This window comes from Xenopus laevis, chromosome 4L (assembly GCF_017654675.1).
Source record: "Xenopus laevis strain J_2021 chromosome 4L, Xenopus_laevis_v10.1, whole genome shotgun sequence".
NCBI lineage: Eukaryota > Metazoa > Chordata > Amphibia > Anura > Pipidae > Xenopus > Xenopus laevis.
In genome coordinates this window covers 62522028-62543024 of record NC_054377.1, presented here as the reverse complement: position 1 = coordinate 62543024, position 20997 = coordinate 62522028, and the positions used below count along the sequence as shown (strand labels likewise).

At 36.9% G+C, this 20997-nt stretch overlaps 1 protein-coding gene across 2 annotated transcripts in view; it reads right to left on the bottom strand.

The window, feature by feature from the left end:
- Positions 1-20997, bottom strand: part of pepd.L (peptidase D L homeolog) — a 135134-nt gene that overhangs the window by 91826 nt on the left and 22311 nt on the right. For both annotated transcript variants that reach the window (XR_001935160.2, NM_001095944.1), the window contains 3 exon segments: positions 19872-19919; positions 19434-19495; positions 13886-13930 (listed from right to left, as the gene is read on the bottom strand). Coding sequence is in view for 1 of the 2 variants with exons in the window: in NM_001095944.1 (NP_001089413.1) it covers positions 13886-13930; positions 19434-19495; positions 19872-19919 (155 nt within the window). In the remaining variant the exon portion in view is untranslated.

Genomic DNA, 20997 nt, shown 5'->3' with positions numbered 1-20997 from the left:
AAAAAGACCAACCGAAATTAAGTCAAAGTTTTTTTTGGTCATATAGGTACGTTTTCGATCGAATAGGAATTCACCGCGACCTTTGATAAATCTGCCCCCTGATGTGTCACACGTATTCTTCACATTTAGCACAAGTTATTGTCAAATTCACACCAGGCCAAGAGAAAGCCCACCTCATTTAGCACTGGGTGTACAACAGAAGTTATACAGTGAAAATACTTTGAAAACAAGAAGCATAAATCTTGTAAAGAAAATAATGTGTGCATCAAGCTGGGCCATAAAGCCATCGGGAAGTTGTGTGGAATTTACATCTTTTGCAGAGCTAAGATTCACCACTGCTCTACTTTCAACACACACACAAATACACTGGAATAGGTTATTCTTAAAAGCAGCATTAGTAACCATTATAAGTTTGACTTGCTTATATGACCAAGACATGTTGTGCTGCAGCCATGGCTATGAGAGATGAACATTGCTCGACTTTATCGCACAAACTCTTTAAGGGGAGAAAAACCCATCCAGCTAGCTATCTTTCCATATGATGTCTTTTCCCCCAAAATCCTCCTGCCCTCATACATAGTAACATTGCAAGTTGAAAAAAGACAAATGTCCATCAAGTTCAACCTTTTAACTTTTTTTAACCTGCCCAGTGTCGGACTGGCATGCCAGGGGCCCACCAGAAAACCTTAGGCTGAGCGTCCACTTTCCAAACTATTATTCCTCCTTTCCTCACTTAACTTCTTTATTCTCCTAGTCTTTTATATCTGCTTACTATACTCTATTATTCCATTATTTAGCCTCTTTTTTCCCATAAAGAAATAGGGAATGACCATGAAATAGGCCAAATGTTTAGAAGGAAGAGGCCCACTGAAGCCTGGGCCCACCGGGGGTTTTCCTGGTATCCCGGTGAGCCAGTCAAACACTAAACCTGCCTAACTGCTAGTTGATCCAGAGGAAGGCCAAAAAAAACCCATCTGAAGCCTCTCCAATTTGCCTAAGAGGGGGAAAAAATTCCTTCCTGACTCCAAAATGGTAATCGGACTAGTCCCTGGATCAACTTGGACTATGAGCTATCTCCCATAACCCTGTATTCCCTTACTTGCTAAAAAGCCATCCAACCCCTTCTTAAAGCTATCTAATGTATCAGCCTGTACAACTGATTCAGGGAGAGAATTCCACATCTTCACAGCTCTCACTGTAAAAATTCCCTTCTGAATATTTAGGCGGAACCTCTTTTCTTCAAATTGGAATGGGTGTCAGCTGGAAAGACCTACTGGTAAATAAAGCATTAGAGAGATTATTATATGATCCCCTTATATATTTATACATAGTTATCATATCACCCCTTAAGCGCCTCTTCTCCAGTGTGAATATTTGGCCAGTCTTTCCTCATAGCTAAGATTTTCCATACCTTTTACCAGCTTAGTACCCTCTCATACAATAATGTGGCTGGGTCATAACCAGTTTGACACAGTAAATCAACAGTAGATAAACATAACACTGATGTGATTGACATGTGCTAGAGTAAAAAAACAATAAATTATATGGTACACTTTACTCAAGCCTTGTTATTTCAGGAATCAGTGTTAGGACTCTCACCTTTATCTCCTAAGTATACTGGTACCTGAGGGTTTCAAGCAGAACTACAGACAATCCATGTCTCTTTGTTTTTCACAATGTAAGCTAGGAATGCAAAAGCCTATTCTCTATATAGCATTATTATTATAATAATTATTAGTAATTGTTATATCATTATTAGATGTATTTGTAAAGTGCCAACCTATTATGAGTGCTGTACAATAAATGGGTGAATTTATTGAACATACAAAATATTACAAGGGGTAAAGAGTGCCCTGCCCAAAAGAGTTTACATCTAAAAGGAGAAGGGGTACGAGACACAAAGTGTGGGGATGGGCAAGATTAGTAGTTGGCAAGGTGAGAGATGTGGCATTAAAAAAGAAGGAAAGCCCAATCAATGGGGGTGCCACATGTTAGATCACAACCAATAATTGTAATAACTTACCTGATACCTCAGGTAGGTGCTCCTGTTAGCAGAATACTGTACCGGGGCACAAGCAAGCGATTGATCAATCGTCTTCTTCCCTTCTTCATAATCCAGTGGCGGATACAAGCGCAGTAGAGAAAAAGCCTGCACTTTTGTTAAAATCCTGCTTTTAAGTCTACTGCGGATGCATGCCCATCTGAAGAAAGAAGGAAAGAAGGAAAAGGATCGATCGACCATTAGTGCCCTGGGCCGTTGCAGGTTACTGCTAACAAGAGCTTCGGCCGAGGGTATCAAGTAAGTATGACAATCCTTGGGGGTGCCCTAACATTTGGCATTCCCCCATCAATTGGAACTTTCATTTTGCTTTAAGCATTGTGTTTAGCAGCACATGAGGTATGCTGAAGCTATGTTAAATAAGGGCAAGTTTCTTTAAAAAATGTGTTTTTAAGAAATTGTTGATAGAGAGATTGGTAGAAAGTCACACAGAACGTGGAAGGGAATGCCAGAGAAGGCAGCCCTGGCACCTACTTGAATGCAAGTATGTAAAGCTGTAATGAGTGGGTTGAGAAGTAGATCATTAGAGGAGCACAACTGTGAGGAGAGGGAAGCTGTTAACTGTCAGACTTTTCTGGGATCTTGTGGGTGTTAGATGGTAGAGGGGAAAATGAATAACGGGATATGGAGCACACCATCCTCCTGCTTTGCCTTTAAAGTGGCGGAAAAGTAACACAAGCTTTCTGGGAGAACCCCTTCCTCAGGTGCACTGTGCTTCTGTTACTTTTCGAATGGTATGGCCGAAAGCCAGATTGCAAGGGGTCTGGCAGGTTACGGTTAGAAAGGAATAGGGTTTAGTTGGCAGGTAGTAACTAGTTAGTTGTGAAGAAACAAAAAGTTTTGAGACTAATTTTGTGTAATATCGAATACAGAATTTTTCAGCGGACAGCTCAACTGTAACACGTTAGCAATTACTGGGGGTTACTAATAATTTGACCTTTCCTTTACTGTTTCGATTTTTAGGCTGCAAGGGGTAATGTACTACTAATTCCCAGTTGCAAAACTATGAGCATAAACAAAGTCTCAGATCCAGAAAATTATACATATATATGAATGAGTCTCACTGAATATAGTTAGGCTCACAAAGTATATAGCTTATATAAAGCCAATTACAGAAACTTAGTCATTCACATTGGCCCATGCCCAAGTGGAGCTTCCAATCTGAGATCATTGTCTCATGCACACACCTTTGGGTCAGTGTTTATCAACAGCTTATTAACCTGTCTGTGTGTTTTTGGACTGTTGGAAGAAACCAGGAGCATCAAGAGAAAAAACCCACATCAACAAGGAAGTAAGATATAAACCCTTGCATAGAGCTTCACTATACAACTGCACTCCCATGCAGCCAATAAAATCAGAACATAGAAGGTATTAATCTAACATTTTTAAGAAACACAGTAAATTCACCAATAAAAAAATACTAGTGATATCACATGTTTAAAATACTGATTTTAAACAAATGTTCAAGCATAAAGTTATGGAATTCACTTCTATTTTTTGAAATGTGTATTCAAATTAATACAGTGTTTGCAAGCGCAATACTTGTCTCAGATTTAATCTTGGAATTTAATTTAACCCATTTAATAAACTCTATGCCTTTGGTAGGCTGAACTATAAAACACATATTAATATACATCTGAAAGTCCTAGGAGGACAATGTAATTTATTAAGATTGGTACATAAATGTGTTCAGCTTTAACAATCATAAAAACTATGGACCATTTTATGTAAATGCTTTTCCACCTTAATGTTAAAGGAAAAAAAGGAAGCATAATTTATTAGAGGCATTTTCAACAATAAAGCATTTAACGCTTTATTCTGAAAGTTTAAAATATTCATTAAAGGTAATATCTTCTAGCAGATAGGATACATTATTTGCAAATGTTCATATGAAAGTATAGATAGAGCAAGAAATTCTTGGGAGAATGCAGTTGAAAATGTCTCCAACATACTAAATTACATCTGCATCAAGATAATGGAAGTTATGAATATTAAGGAATTCACTGCTCAATCAGCAAATCCTATGCAAAACGATGAGTAAGATTTGTGCTAAAAATTAAGACCACTTTGAATGCACAAAACGTACATTTATTAAGAGAGCCTTGGGTTTTATACCTAATAAATAATATACGGTAAGATTACAGAAGGAAGCAAACTATTGTTCTGAGTAGGCAAATGCATAAGACACTAAAAGGGTTTGTAAAACCAAATTGAAAGAAGTTACCTGCTTCACTCTGTAAAACATTATGTCTTGCTAACCCCACTTAAAGGGGTTGTAAAACTAAATAAACCAATTTGCACAATGAAAGTGTAATAACTTCCTCAAAGGGGTTGTAAACTTAACAGTGAAATTAACCATTATTCTAAGCAACTCTAGCATAAGAAGAAAATTGTTAGAATTACAGTAGGTTTTGGACTGTGCATTATATAGAACTTTGTTTAAACAATCGTATTCTCGTCTTGGTTATTGGCAAAATTATACTGAGTTTATAGTTCCAAACAAAAAGACACCTTGTGCATGAGTGATGCGCAAGTCGGCCCAAAATCCACAAATTCAAGTCAACCAGTTGGCCTTTGCAACAGGTGGCAGCAGGCCATAGTCACCTCCCCCCTCTAGTGACATCAGAGATGGCTGGTTTGGGCATAGGTAAATCAATGAGTGAGCTCATCTTAGCCCCAGAAACCCTGTCTTAACAGGGTTAAATGGTAAGCAGCAGAAGAACCAACATTAGTCTAGTAACACATTACAAGCTTATATTCATTATTTTACTTACAAGTTGGTTGTTTACTATATATGTACTTGGAGTCTACACAATTTTTTACATTTCCAATCCCGAGCATACGTATAGCAGAGTTCTAGGTGAATTAGCATATCTTGAAAGGGGCTGTAATAAATAAATACTACATCTGTCCCATGGTCTTTTACATTATGAGATAGCTTATTATTTACTTAGGGTCGAATATCAAGGGTTAATTAACCCTCGATATTCGACCGGCAAAGTAAAATCCTTCGACATACGATTGAAGGAAAAAATGATGGATTTTAATCCATTGATCGAACGATTTTCCTTCCATCAGAAAATAGTTTGGAAGCCTATGGGGACCTTCCCCATAGGCTAACATTGATGTTCGTTAGGTTTTAGGTGGCAAAGTACTTAGTTTTTGTTAAAGAGACAGTACTTCGACTATCGAATGGTCGAATAGTCGAACGATTTTTAGTTCGAACCGAAGGTCGAAGTAGCCAATTCGATGGTCGAAGTAGCCAAAAGAAACATTCGAAATTATAAGTATTTTTTCTTCTATTCCTTCACTCGAGCTAAGTAAATGTGCCCCTAAGTATCTGGAGCACCCACAGGAAACCCACACAAACATGGGAAAACATACAACTCAATGCACTTTTTATCCTCAATGGAACTAAATACTTTGCCACCAAGGTGCCCCTATTGTATTAATCTACATATTTTAGAAAGCAAAATGTGAAAAACTTAATATCTGGCGGACACAACTAGTGTCTGTGCGATATTAATTGTCCCTATTCAAATGTCAGTGTCTCATATGTCGGACTCCCATTGTGTGAACCTCTAATGTGGACAGCATGCTGAAAGAAATACCATCATTTTCACTGGCACTAAAAACAGCTTTATCATGCCATACACAATTAAAAGGGACCTGTCTCCCTAAGAAATAATGCAAAAACTTTTTCTATCATGATAGTTGATAGTTCCATCAGTCTTGGAATTTTCAATTGCCATAGGCGCTGATCTACATACAATTTTCTGGACGTCTTGGAATTTACAATCCCAGTAAGCAGACAGGCACCGTTTTGTGTGATATAAAGGCAAAGTTCTGTATCACAACAAAGACTTGAGTATGTGCCAGAATGGGGGACCTAATGTCTATGCCAATCACTGGCTACATTATTATTATGTTGGCTTTGAAAAAGCCAACATCTTGATCTACTAGTTATGTTAGCTATGAAATAGCCAACATACTGTTCTTCGAGTTCAGCTCGTTCTTCTTCTTCTTATTATTATTGGCAAACCCCATTTTCTAAACGCTACTCCTCCTACAGTTTTAGGGGTGCAAGCGCCAAACTTTCCACAACTATTCCTCTTATAGCAAAGTACGTTGCTTGTGCTTTAATAAGCGATCCCACCCACCCCGCCCCTGTGGCGACCCCCGACGACCCCTTTTTTCCCATTGACTTTGACAGGGAAAAATTTCAAATCGCCGCCACTCGTACAGTTTTGAAGATACAGTCCCCAAACTCGGACCACATATTGTTGATGTCACCCCGAATAAAAATAAGTATTTTGGGGGGGCACCCCAAAGTGGGCGGAGCTACCAACGCCCAATGAAAATTTAGCAATTTTCTATACGCTACTCCTCCCAGAGGTTTAGGAGTACAATTATGAAACTTTGCACACTTGTTCGGCTCATACCCGAATAGGTTGCTTGTGCTTTGTTAAGCGATCCCACCCTCCGTGCCCCTGTGGCGACCCCCCGACGACCCCATTTTTCCCCATAGACTTTCATTGGAAAACTTGAAACTTTTGCCACTTGTACAGCTTTGAAGTTACACTCACCAAACTTGGGTCATTTAGTCATGATGTGAAGCTGAAAACGACCCCCCGACGACCCCTTTTTTCCCATTGAGATTGACAGGGAAAAATTTCAAATCGCTGCCACTTGTACAGTTTTGAAGATACAGTCCCCAAACTCGGACCACATATAGTTGATGTCACCCCGAATAAAAATAAGTATTTTGGGGGGGGCACCCCAAAGTGGGCAGAGCTACCAACGCCCAATGAAAATTGAGCAATTTTCTAAACGCTACTCCTCCCAGAGTTTTAGGAGTACAATTATGAAACTTTGCACACTTGTTCGACTCATACTCGAATAGGTTGCTTGTGCTCTGTTAAGCGATCCCAACCTCCGTGCCCCTGTGGCGACCCCCCGACGACCCCTTTTTTCCCTATAGACTTTCATTGGAAAACTTGAAACTTTTGCCACTTGTACAGCTTTGAAGTTACACTCACCAAACTTGGCTCATTTAGTCATGGGGTGAAACTGAAAATTTCTGTCCTATTTTGGGGACCCAAAAAAGTGGGCGGAGCCGCAAACAACCAATCAGATTTTCCCTATTGACTTCAATGAGAAAATGTAAACAGCTGTAATTCTCACAGTATTAAAGCTAGAGCTCTCCCAAACTTGGCACCGTGGGTCACTGGGTGACTCGGCTAAAATTTACCTAAAGTGGGCGGAGTCTACAACAGCCAATCAAATTTCAGCCATTCAAATAAATAGGAAAATGTTAAACTGCTGCCGCTCTTAGACGGTTAATGGCAGGGTCCTCAAACTTGGCACAGTTGGTCACTGGGGGACTGGGATTAAAATTAAGAAAAGTGGGTGGAGCCAAAACCAACCAATCAGATTTCTTTGATTGATTTTAATGAGAACAATTAAGAAGGCTGCCATTCTCTCAGTATTGATGTCAGGGACCTTGAATATCACAAATGTGGTCGCTGGGGGTTTCCACTTCAAGTTGAGAAAAAGTGGGCGGAGCCACCAACAACCAATCGAATTTCATTTATTGATTTTCACTAGAAAAAAATAAAAATGCTGCCATTTTTACACATTAAATCACAGCATTCACAAACTTTGAAATGTTAGTCACTGAGTGACTGTGGTTCATAATTAGGAAAAAAAGGGGCGGGGCAACAACAACCAATCAGATTTCAGCCATTGACCTTAAAGAAAAATGATAAACTGCTGCTATTATCACAGTTTAAATGCTAGGTGTACCAAACTTGACTCAATTACTCACTGGGTGACTGCGGTCAAAATTTAGGAAAAGTGGGTGGAGCCAAAAACAGCCAATCAGTTTTCACCTCTTGACTTTAATGTAAAATTTTGTATTACCGCCGTTCTCATAGTTTTAAAACCGGAGGCCCCAAACTTGGCACTGACCATGACTAGGTAACTGGGGTTAAAATTCAGAAAACTGGGCGGAGCTTAAGACAGCCAATCACATTTTACCAAACGCTATTCAATGGGAATATTTAAATTCCTGTCAATCTTACACTGTTAATGTAAGAGTGCTCAAACTTGGTCCATTTGGTGAAGGGGTGACTGGGATGCAAATTTTTAAAAGTGGGCGGAGCCAAAAATAGCCAGTTTGTTTGAATGGATTTCAATGGTAAAATTGGATTGGCTTTAAATTTCACCGTTTTAATCCGGATTCTACCGACTTTGTGTACTCTCTAGGCACCGGGGGCGACTGGGCAAGACACCTATAGCGTTTCATAGCCAACATCCCGTGGTTTCTTCAGAAACGACACCCTCTAGTTCTTCTTATTATTATTATTAGCGCCCCCCGATTTTCTAAACGCTACTCCTCCTACAGTTTTAGGGGTACAAGCGCCAAACTTTCCACACCTATTCGCCTTATAGCAAAGTACGTTGCTTGTGCTTTAGTAAGCGATCCCACCCACTGCGCCCGTGCGGCGGACCACCGAAGACGCCTTTTTTCGTATTGACTTTGACAGGGAAAATTTTCAAATCGCTGCCGCTCGTACAGTTTTGAAGCTACACTCCCCAAACTCGGACCGCATATTGTTGGTGCCACCCCAAATAAAAATATGTATTTTTGGGGGGCACCCCAAAGTGGGCGGAGCTACCAACAGCCAATGAAATTTTAGCAATTTTCTAAACGCTACTCCTCCCAGAGTTTTAGGAGTACAATTATGAAACTTTGCACACTTGTTGGGCTCATACCCGAATAGGTTGCTTGTGCTCTGTTAAGCAATTCCACCCTCCGTGGCCCTGTGGCGGCCCCCCAAAGACCCCATTTTTCCCCATAGACTTTCATTGGAAAATTTGAAACTTTTGCCACTCGTACAGCATTAAAGTTACACTCACCAAACTTGGGTCACTTAGTCATGGGGTCAACCTGAAAAGTTCTGTCACATTTTGGGGACTCCAAAAAGTGGGCGGAGCAACAAACAGCCAATCAGATTTTCCCTATTGACTTCAATGAGAAAATGTCAAACACTGTCATTCCCACAGTGTTAAAGCCAGAGACCCCAAACTTGGCACCATGGGTCACTGGGGTTAGAATTTGGAAAAGTGGGCGGAGTCTACCACAGCCAATCAAATATTAGCCATTTGTTTCAATGGGAAAAGTTAAAACTGTCGCCGCTCTTAGATTGTTCATGGGAGGGTCCTCAAACTTGGCACAGTTGGTCACTGGAGGACCGGGATCAAAATCTGGAAAAGTGGGTGGAGCCAAAAACAACCAATCAGATTTCTTTGATGATTTCAATGGGAAAAATTAAAATTGCTGCCATTTGCACATTATTGTGCTGTCATGGACCTCGAATATCACAAATGTGGTCACTGGGTGTTTGCACTTCAAAGTTAGGAAAAGTGGGTGGAGCCACCAACAACCAATCAAATGTCATTCATTGATTTTCAAGAGAAAAACATAAAACTGCTGCCATTTTTACAGGTTTAATGTCATGATTCCGAAACCTTAAAGTGTTAGTCACTTGGTGACTCTGGTTCAGAATTAGGAAAAAAAGGGGGCGGGGCAACAACAGCCAATCGGACTTCAGCCATTGACCTTAATGAAAAACGCCAAATTGCTGCTATTATTATGGCGTCCATGCCAAGTGTCCCAAACTCAGCACAATTACTCACTGGGTGACTGTGGTCAAAATTTAGGAAAAGTGGGCGGAGCCAATAACAGCCAATCAGATTTTACCTATTGACTTCAATGTAAAAGTTTCAAATACTGCCATTCTCACAGTTTTAAAGCCAGAGGCCCCAAACTTGGTACAGACCATGACTGGGTGACTGGGGTTAAAATTCGGAAAACTGGGTGGAGCTTAAAACAGCCAATCAAATGTTATCTATTGCTAATCAATGTCAATATATAAGTTGCTGCCATTCTTTCACAGTTAATGGCAGGGACATCAAACTTGGCACAGTCGGTCACAGGGGGACTGGGATTCAAATTTTAAAAGTGGGTGGAGCCAAAAACAGCCAATCAGGTTTTTTGGATTGATTTTAATGGTACAATTTGATCTGCTTCAATTTTCACAGTTTTAAACCAGATTCTACCAACTTTGTGTACTCTCTATGCACCAGGGGCGACTGGCCCCAACACCTCTTGCGTTTCAAAGCCAACATCTTGTGGTTTCTTCAGAAACGACACCATCTAGTTATTATTATTATTATAGACCATCAGGAGGGAGAAGGAATGTGATGAGGGTAGTGGCATCTATGAAGCGTTGAATGGAAAGTGTAAGTAATTGTCTCCTCTATGCCTCAGGCCTAGAGGCGGGGCAGGCAATATATTATTGACAGCTCAGGTTTGTAAATACATTTTTAACAGGTATGGATATTTTAATGAAAAAATGTTTTCATGTTTAATTTGCAAAGGACATATATTATACAACTTTTTATGTGTGGGTGACAGATCCCCTTTAAAATTCCCACAGACAAAATGCGTGCTATTGCAGACTTAAGTTATTGGCCCAGTTACTTCTGCTAGCATTCACACAGATGTCAGATGTGTAGACCCCAAGGCTAACCAAAGTGTTGTTGTGTTTTTCAAAACATCTCCAGAATAATTAGTAAAGACATCCAAGGATACAACTTCAAAGAATATGAACCAACGACAACTTGTCTACAATACATACTGTATATCTATCTTTGACCCCTGTAGAGCAGAGAACAGTATAGAATGGCAATTGCTGGGTGCAGAAAACATATACTACTGATTTGAATTTGTTTAGTACAGGATCATTTGGGGGATACAGATGGGATACTATATTTAAGGAATGCGAAGTGGATCTCTTAAGACTAAGACAGGTTTTTAAATTTGAGATTTAAACATAAGAAAGAAGAATGTGCACGAACAAATGCTAATTTAGAATATGCAAAAACACTCATTGTAATGTACTGGCAGCAGATGCAGTTCAAATCCCTTAATACGTAATAATACAGCAAGTCCAGTTTGTAATGAAATCTCCTAACATTCCCTAAAATATGTTTAAGATCTTTCAATGAACATATTAAAATACAAATGTTAGGATTGATTCAAAATATGAAAGAACAAAGAATTCTAGAACCAAATTACCTCAACTGACTCAGAATATAAAAAAAGTCACCCATAACAAACAAAATGATTAATTAGATGTGGTAAACAAAGAATGTCATGCTAGCACAGGTGCGAAGATTAAGCCCCATTGCAAAAGCCTGGTTGCGGTTTTCTTTTAATGAATCTGAATTCTTTTTATCCAATCACAAACAAGAAATAACAACATTAACTAATATTCAATTAGCATCGTAAATGTTAGCAAAACCCCTGATATTGCCTCATTTGATTTATAAAGTGTTTTATATCCTTACAACCTCCCATTCATATGGCGTTATTATGAGTAAGCTAATTCTCGGCTGATTTAATTGCAGCATACCAGATGGCATGGCTGTCACCAAAAACAGAAATTTTGTCTACAACTCACAAAATCAGAACCAGTTTTATCAATTGAAGATGTTTTAAATTGTTTTTACCATAGTCAGACTCCTCACGTCTGTATCTCGAAAATATCTATAGTACATACTGAGATTTCTACACTTAATTGATGGAGATCTCATATAATATTCCGCTGAAGTCAACAAGAGAACTTCACCACATGTCAGGGAAAACTGTCAAATTCTCTGAATGCATTTCTCCCTTAGTGCCTGTTTTTGAAAGAGTTCATTATAATGAAAGTGATGAGCTGATACAGCAAAACCCATATATATATATATATATATATATATATATATATATATATATATATATATATATATATATATATATATATACATACACACACACACACACACACACACACACAAGGATATGTTAAAAATAAAACCTTTATATTTTAGTCTCCATGCACATGCTTAAACCGTTCTATCTGACCTGTCATCCTAAGAAATTATTCCAAATTATTTTGTAATATGCTAGTTAGGCATTACTAACATTATATAAATTAATTAAATATTGTTTCCTTCAGTCATGGAATTCACAATCACAGCAAACAGTGCCAGTTTGTGAACACTGCTATTAAAGGGGTTTTAAGTTTAAATTAACTATTAGTATGATGAAGAGATATTCTGAGACAATTTGCAATTGATTTTAATTAATTTATTATTTGTTTTTTTGAGTTATTTAGCTTTTTATTCAACAGCTCTCCATTTTGTAATGTCAGCAATCTGGTTGCTAGGGTCCAAATTACTCTAGCAACCATGCATTGATTTGAATAAGAGACTGGAATATGAATAGGAGAGGGTCTGAATAGAAAAATAAGTAATAAAAAGTAGCAATAACTATACACTAGTGATGGGCGAATTTGCGCCCGTTTTTGACGCGAATTTTTTCTGCGAATTTCCGCGGGTGTTTTGCGAATTTATTCGCTGGCAGCGAATCGCGCAAATTCGCCGCAAATTCGCGCCTGGCGAATAAATTCGCCCATCACTACTATACACTTGTAGCCTTACAGAGCATTTTTTTTTATGGGGTTAGTGACCCCCATTTGAAAGCTGGCAAGAGTCAGAATTCAAAAACTATAAGAAATAAATAATGAAGACCAATTGAATTGTCTATTCTATAACACACTAAAAATTAACTTGAAGGTGAACCACGCCTTTAGTGTTTTGTTATTGCTATTTTTTATTACTCATTGTTCTATTCAAGTCCTCTCATTCATATTAGTCTCTTTTTCAAATCAATGCATGGTTGCTAGGGTAATTTGGACCCAAGCCGCCAGATTGCTGAAATTGCAAACTGGAGAGTTGTTGAAAAAAAGCTAAATAACTAAAAAATCACAAACAAAAATTAATTAAAACAAATAGCAAATTGTCTCAGAGTATCACGCTCTACATCATACTAGAAGTTAGCCCTAAAGGTAAACAACCCTTTTAAGACAAGTTTGCATAATTTCAAAATCTTTTTTATGGGTTAGAATGGGAACCTAATGCTTATGCACAAAATACCCAATTAAAGGTGGTGAGGAAGAAAGGAAATCAGAGGAACAACAACATCTAGGAAGTGGAGAACAGAAAGTGAAAGTAACTGCCTGCCCTGCCACTATGCCTGAGGCATGTGTTTATAACACATATGTTTTGATAAAAAAAACCATTTGGGTTTTTAAGTTTTATTTGAACATCACTTTTATTATAAAGCTTTTTATGTCTGGGTGACAGGTCCCCTTTAAATAAAGAAATAATCTTGATATGCAGTTTTTGCGACGCAACTAGTTAGTTTGGATCTTTACTGATAGATAGCTCTAGTACCTCCAGTGTGTTTCAAAGTTTGTACTTTAAAACTCTTGTATCAATACAAAAAATTAACCATACACTATAATTCCTCATAGACTGCGTAAGACATCTATGGGAAGGTAGACATACTTACATAATAGAAAGTTCTAGCCAAAATAGCCCATTTAGAATTTGGACCAACAGCCAACCATGCAGATCATGTTATTAATTGTGATGGAAACATCTACAACATTCAAAAGTTGTAAGTTTCACTCAAACACAAATGCTAGCCATTCACAGTTTTGCTCTACTTCATAACAAAGACATCTTCATTTTTTCCATTATGTGTGACAGGATCATCAGCTTTTCTAAATGTTAGGTTTCTTTGTTTACGGAATACAATGTTAACCATCCACTTACATATAACTGGGGGAAGAGGAATGCTAAAATCTAAGGACACAACAGTACAAATCAATGATTTGAGATCTGCATTGACATATTATTTATACATACCATTCAACAATTTCTGGATGCAGTAGGGTGTTATTTACACTGAATCTAAATAAAAAAGAAAAACAAAAAGTTTAATATCTTTGGACATATATGGCCATGTACCTCATAACAATGTATTGGTTATGACTAGGGTAAACCATGAATTTCAATGAGCCCTACAATGCATCCTTAGGCAACACATAAACTTGTAGAGCACTTGTAGATGTCTCTATGGACCTTTTACAGTGATTCTAAAGCTGGGCGGTCCTTAAGTTCTTTGGATACATTGTTTTAGTCTTCAAATTTGCTGGAATATTTAGTGCAACCAAAGACAACTTTCTCTAGTAATGTAACAAATCTTGTGTATCACTGTTAAATAATGCACAGGACATGTCCAGGCAATAAAATACAACTATAATCAAACACATACTGTAAAAAGCCCTGTGCTAATTGCACGCATTTTGTATTTCACTTACGTCTGATTTTAACCATATGCACTTACAGAAGTGAAACAAACAGATTTTAAAAATCAATAACGTGTATAATATTTCAGTTGAAACATTACAAGCAAGAAGTTAAAACAAGCATTCTAGTTGGAGAGCTAGTATTTTCGTATTTTTGTGAGCTTCAAGCAGTAGCTATAGTGATCAGAAAACGTAAAAATCTCCTGGTGCAGGTGCGATGGTAAGGGGAGGCCAAGATATGTAGTCATGATTTCTACCAGGAAAGTAATTCGATCTTGCTACTTCGACATATATATCAATTTGCTTTCTTGAAAGTTACACTTGGCACAAGACCATTATCTTAGATGAAATGGAAACAATGACATTTTTCCATACTGAAAATTCAGATGTCCACGGACTGAAGTTAAAAGGCTGGCATAATAATGCTGGCAACATCAAAGTTTTGCATATTTCATGGTGACAAAGTAATCAAAAGTTCTAATTCTAAATGCTGGAAGCAATGAATTACTGCTGTATATTTCAAGAATATTGTTTACTTTTTTCCTCCATATTTTCAAAGGTATGCTACAGTCAGCTAAAGCTAAGAGACATGACAGAAACTAGAAGCGTTAGTCTTCTAACTTTCTGCAGCTTGATGAAAAAAACCTAAAAAGAAAAACCTGAGATACCATGAATTATAAGAGAAAATAGCTGCCCATCAGTAAAGTAAATACACTTGTGCAATTCCTACATTAGAAGAAATATATTCTAAAATAGCAGCTAAAAGAAATGAACCAGTTCTTGCAAAAAAGGGAAATATAATAGAGAGGTCATTATTGGAATATGTACAAAAAGCTGCATTTTCAGTCCACAGCACATGCACAACAGGAGCACCAGCTTGAGTTCTCAGGTAAGAAATTATAATCACACACTTAGGGGGTGCCTAAACATTTGTCACTCTCTAGTGATTACACCTTAATCTTGATTTCTAATTTTGCATTACTCAGTCTACTGTTCCCCAAGTGATTCTTTATTTTACAGAATCATGATTGCATATTTAAAGGCAGCAGTTCAGTTTGATATCTACCTATAGCCTGCTATAGATATACCTATCTACCTATAGCAGGGGTGGTTCCAGCTCAGGAATAGAAGGGCTTCTGGTAGCTGTCTAAATATCTGTTTTTGATGACAGGCTGCTTATGATATTTGTATTTGTAGCATCTTTTTTGGTTGGCTTGGGAGGGGCATTAAAGAGAATTAAATGGTTCAGAAATAATAAGGAGCCAACCGTTAACAACTCACCCCATCCCTAGGGTACCGAATTCTAACTTAATTATTTTCAAGCCCTTAAACTTTATTTGTTAAGCCCAATTTAGATTTGTTCAGACATATTCCCATTGCCCTTCATGCTCACATTTTAATCACATATTTACCACTTTCAAAGTACAGGAAAGCAGGAAGGAAACATCCCACAAAACATCTGTTCTTGTTGACTCATTTACAAGAAAGGGAACTTACTTAAAGTGAAGTTAAGTGAAAGCAACAGTACCAATAAAATATGGCTAACAATATACTTGCAAGCATAAAATTGTGGGCAAAAAAAAAGCTGAACTGACAAACCTGAGAAGCCAGAGACATTTGAAACATATATATCTGTACTAAACTTTTTCATTTTCTCTTCCTATTTACAGTTTTAATATACACATAGCTATAAATGGGAATTAAAGCATATGACTTGGTGACAAATCGTGGTTAATGAGAATGTATATACTAAACAAAGTAAGTGTGAGAATTTTTCCATGATGTTTTATATATTTACTGTGATAATGTTATGAAGAATGAGCATCAACATGGGGAAGTACATTACGGTTCCTTTAATGAGGTCCCAAAAACTGCTTACTTAGTGAAAGAAACTTTAGACAATCAAGTTATTGTAAATATAATTGCGATTGAAATAAGTATCTAATAAGTGTTTATATTCTTCGCAATCCTGATTTTGACTCCTGAAACAATGTAGCAGAAGGCAGTGATAAACAATGGGGGGAAATTAATTTTAGTTACAAGACTAATGGGGGAATTTAATAAAAGTCGCTAACGGAAAAAATATTCGCAATGGGAAAAGTTATGCATCTGTGCGAGCAAATTTGCCTTTGTGTGAATTTAATATAGCTTCTGCGAACCCGAAAACATAATCTTTTGGAGCAAACATAACGACTTTTTCAGTAAGAATTTTTATTACATTTACTGTGCATTTTCGCAAACTATAAAATTAGCAAATGTCCCACTGTCGGAAGTGGTCGCTGAACAGTTTCTGGGTTCGCAAAAGCTATAATAAATTCACACGAAGCAAAATTTGTCCGCGCAAAGGCATAACTTTTTATTACATTCCGCCGTAAAACGCTTATTACTCCAGAGATGCTGCTGAAAATGTATCAACTAAATGTTGCAAGATTGTAACCGTTTAGAGTCTGTGCCTGAATTACTGAGCTGCCAGACTCAAATACCAGAGACAGGGACATTCAATTTCAAACTTAGATTTTGGAAAAATGGTAAAAAATAAAAGATGGAGAGTAAAAGAAAAAAGTCTTTATTTTTGGTAAACAATCTGAAAACACATGAACACTTATGTTTAGCCACATTGGTTTGTACAGGTTTTGTGTGGTGTTGGAATTTATAATGAATAATGTTGGATTTAGATAGGAACATAAACTCACAGAGGCATAAAACATACAGTACATACATACAGTATAGGCAGGGCAGAGACACACAGGGAGGGACATTGGTTGAGTTTTGACTGCTAATACAGCGTTAAGTATCTCAGTCATTACTATGACCTTTTCCTGTGGGAGAATGAAGAGCAGCTCTTATATCTTACCATGTGGAGGAGATAAAATGCTTTTAAAACAATTCTTCAATTTTTCAGGATCATTACACATTTTAAGGTTGGGGGAATATTATCCTAGAACATGAGCATGATCCAAAATGTCTCTTTTAAAACTGGTGAATTTATAATAGAATTCACAATTCTTTCATTGTGCAAAATACAGTTTTTGCGCGAAGATCTCACTTAAAAATCTAGAGAGAAAACAATATAGCAAGTGCTTAGATTTGAATAAATTTATGCAGAAATATGCTCAGTAATGTGATTTTTTTTATCTCAAATGTGGCCAACAAACATCATGTATTGATATTACAATCTGTATCTTGATTTATATCTATTTATATGCAAATTATAATTGTTCATTATTTATAAAATGAAAGCAGCCTGCATGCAGGTAAAACAAATCTTCATGTTCTTGCTTACAATCCCGTGATACAACCGCATCCACTTAATGCAGCATAAAAGATCTATTCTGATTTATGAGAATGAAGGGTGTTATTAAAGGTATAGGATCTAATATAAGGGATGTGTTGGATTTGGGGCTTTCTGGTGTGCCAAAAAACATCCAAATAATAAAGCACAAAATAAAAACTGTGGTACCGTGTTAGCCAGTAGCAAAAATAACAAATAAAAAAACAAACAAATACAATAATTATTGTAGAAGTGATACCTATATTGGCTAACAGTAAAAATACATTGCAAGCTTTCGGAGCACCAAGGCCCCTTCGTCAGGCAAAATACAAATGAAAGCTAGAAAGGCACAGCATATATTCTGTTAGATCAGTGAACGGTATTCATGGGCAATGAATTAGGAAGTTACAGATAGATAGAGATCAATTGTAGAAATAATACAATGAATTAGGGTGGGTTGTAAATAGCCCAGGAGTCTGGATTAAGTCAGGTCACATAGTGACCAAATAATAAATAAACCCAATAAGACAGTTTTGCCAGCTTAGTTAGGATCAAGTATGAGGTACTTTTTTTATTACAGAGAAAAAAAATGGAAAATGGCCTACCCGCAATTCTGAACTTTCCAGATATGGGATCCCTTACCTGTAACAATTTGTTGATATCCTACTTGAAGGTTTTAAACTCTGCACAAAGTGTCCTTTCAATATTTCTAATTGGCAGATCATTTCTAATGTACCAGTAATAATGGCAGGCAGGTCATTTTCTCTGCTGGAGTTTATAATAAAGTATGCATTTTCATGATAAAATTCATTATACGTGCGCTTAATGGCAGATCCTGTGCATGTCAGCACACAAGCATTCATGATGAAGAAGTTTTTCCTCTTTTTTTTTTTAGAACAAAAACTCACAAATTGAAATTATATGTTCAAAAACTATAATGTAGTGTATAATGTAACTAAGTATTTATTAAGCAAAAACTTACATGTAAAACTTCGGCAACTAAAGGCTTGTGAGTTCGTATAGAAGTCAATGGGAGTGGTTTAGGCAAAATTCAAGCCATTTTTTAAATTCAAGATTTTCGAGTTTTTGAACTTGTAAACTCACAAATGTGAGGTATTCAAGTTTTTTTTCCACGCTTGTTTTCCAAACAGGTTTTTTATATTTGAATTTTTTTAAATATATCTGAAGTAGAAAAAAAACTCACAAATTCGATTTTTGATAAATAAGCCCACTAAAGTTCAAAAAAGATAAAGTTAGTAATGTTGCATTTTAAAGGGAAGCTATACCCTAACCTTGGTAATCCTATCACAGTAACCCCACAGAATCACACCCCTGTGAGTTTCAGACGTCACCTCTCTGAAGAGTTACAATGTGCTATTGCGATTGGATTAGTGGAAGAGTTTATATGCAGAGGACTTCCCACACCAGTCAGCTGAACTGAAGAACATAGAAAAACATCTTCAATGATTAATAAACAAGTCCAGTTGTTATACTAGATATACCCCGAGTATTGAAAGACAGCCCATGTATAAAAGCCCTTTTGTGAAAATTATATTTTTCTACTACTATGTCCCATAGATATGAATGGACAGAGCTGTGTCTATTGATCCCAAACTTCTTTCTGTTACAGCTATCAACACGCATTATTTCCTATCATATGATCAGTGAGTGAAAAGACAGAACATTATAAAATAGTGACTCAAGGGAATAGTTAAAGCCAATTTGTTTAATGACATAGTCTTCCTTCCAGCCTCATTTACTATGTGCAGGGCCCTTAGAACCCATAGGTTCAGGTTTTATATTTAAGGATTTCATGAATGCTCAATTTACTTACTCACTAATTCCTTCAAAGGAAGCTTCCTTGCAAACACTTCCACTGTCAGTATTAACACCACGCTGTGGAGAAGAAAAGAGCTTGTGATAAAAATTATTCCGGGCATGTGAGATTAATATCAGATAAATTAGTGAGGTGTAAAAACGTATGGCAACAAACAGCTCAGTTACACAAAGAAGAAATGTAAAAAATATACTTGTGCCTGACAGAAGCTGTTCCTTAACGCTTATACTAATATAGTGATAACATTATGCTCTTGTGCTTTAGGAAATCTCAAGGCAGAGCTACTTTATTTATACAGAATGTTACTGCAGGTATTAGATAAAAGCTCAAGTAATCCAGAACATGTCATATAAGGTTAGGCATTAAGTACTTATAAGAAAGATGTGCACAGGCAAAAAGTAACACACAGACATATACACACACAAAAAGACTTACCAAAGTAAGCAAAACAGATGGGGTCTTTGCTTTCAGAACACTGGATATCTAATAGTAAAAAGATTACAAGATTATAAGTACAATACACTTATCAGGATTGTTACAACCTTCTGTCCTAGCTAGAAAGTGCTGGGGCAATGAATATACTGTACAGATTTGATTAGAAGCTGAAGGAATTATTAAGAGGATTTTAACCAATGCTATGCCACCTTTTAATAAACAAATACATTTTTCAGGTCTGCATTTAAAATATCTGCTCAATATAGCGAGAGTCCGAGACACAGTAATTCTAAAATTGAATATATGAATATAGGGAGTGAATTGGTATAGCCTCTGTCAGTTCCCCTTTACATCCCATAGAAAGAAAGAAATGTCAAGCTTAAAAAAAAAAAAAACATTTAAATAATCCTTGACAGCAGGAGGATAAACTACTGGGGAAGGAAGCAATGTATTAACAATTTTCAATGCATCAGTGCTATCAATGTGCTGGATATACATAAGCATTAAAATCCCAAACAAATATGTATGCACTCGTAAAGCTGAAACTATTACATAATAAAACATAATGGTGAATTTTAATGTTACAGCACTATCATCAATTCTATTTATTGATAGTCATGTTTGCTGATGCATCTATTAACACACATTTTGGTTGTATCCTTCACACAAAAAAAAAAATATATAACTAGTATAATGTCAGACTCTAACAATTTCAACAAAAAACCTAGGCTGATATAAAGACTTACTAAAAAATTAAATTATAAAGAACTACGGGCCTATTATCTGGCTTTGCACCTGGGGGTTTCTACAAATGAATGACCCTTCCATAACTTGGAGCATGGGGCTGTAAGGCTGCTAAAAAACTTTAAAGGGGCAGATTTATCAAGGGTCGAATTTCGAAGTAAAAAATACTTCGAAATTCGACCATCGAATTTAAATACTTCGAATGCGGATATAGAATTCAAACTTTTTTCATCGAATTTGGGTATTTTGCGGTCGAAGTAAAATCGTTCGATCGAACGATTAAAACCTTCGAATCGAATGATCGTACGATTTTACTTAGACTTCAAAAAACTTAGAAAAATGCTGTAGAAGGTCCCCATAGGCTAACATAGCACTTCGGCAG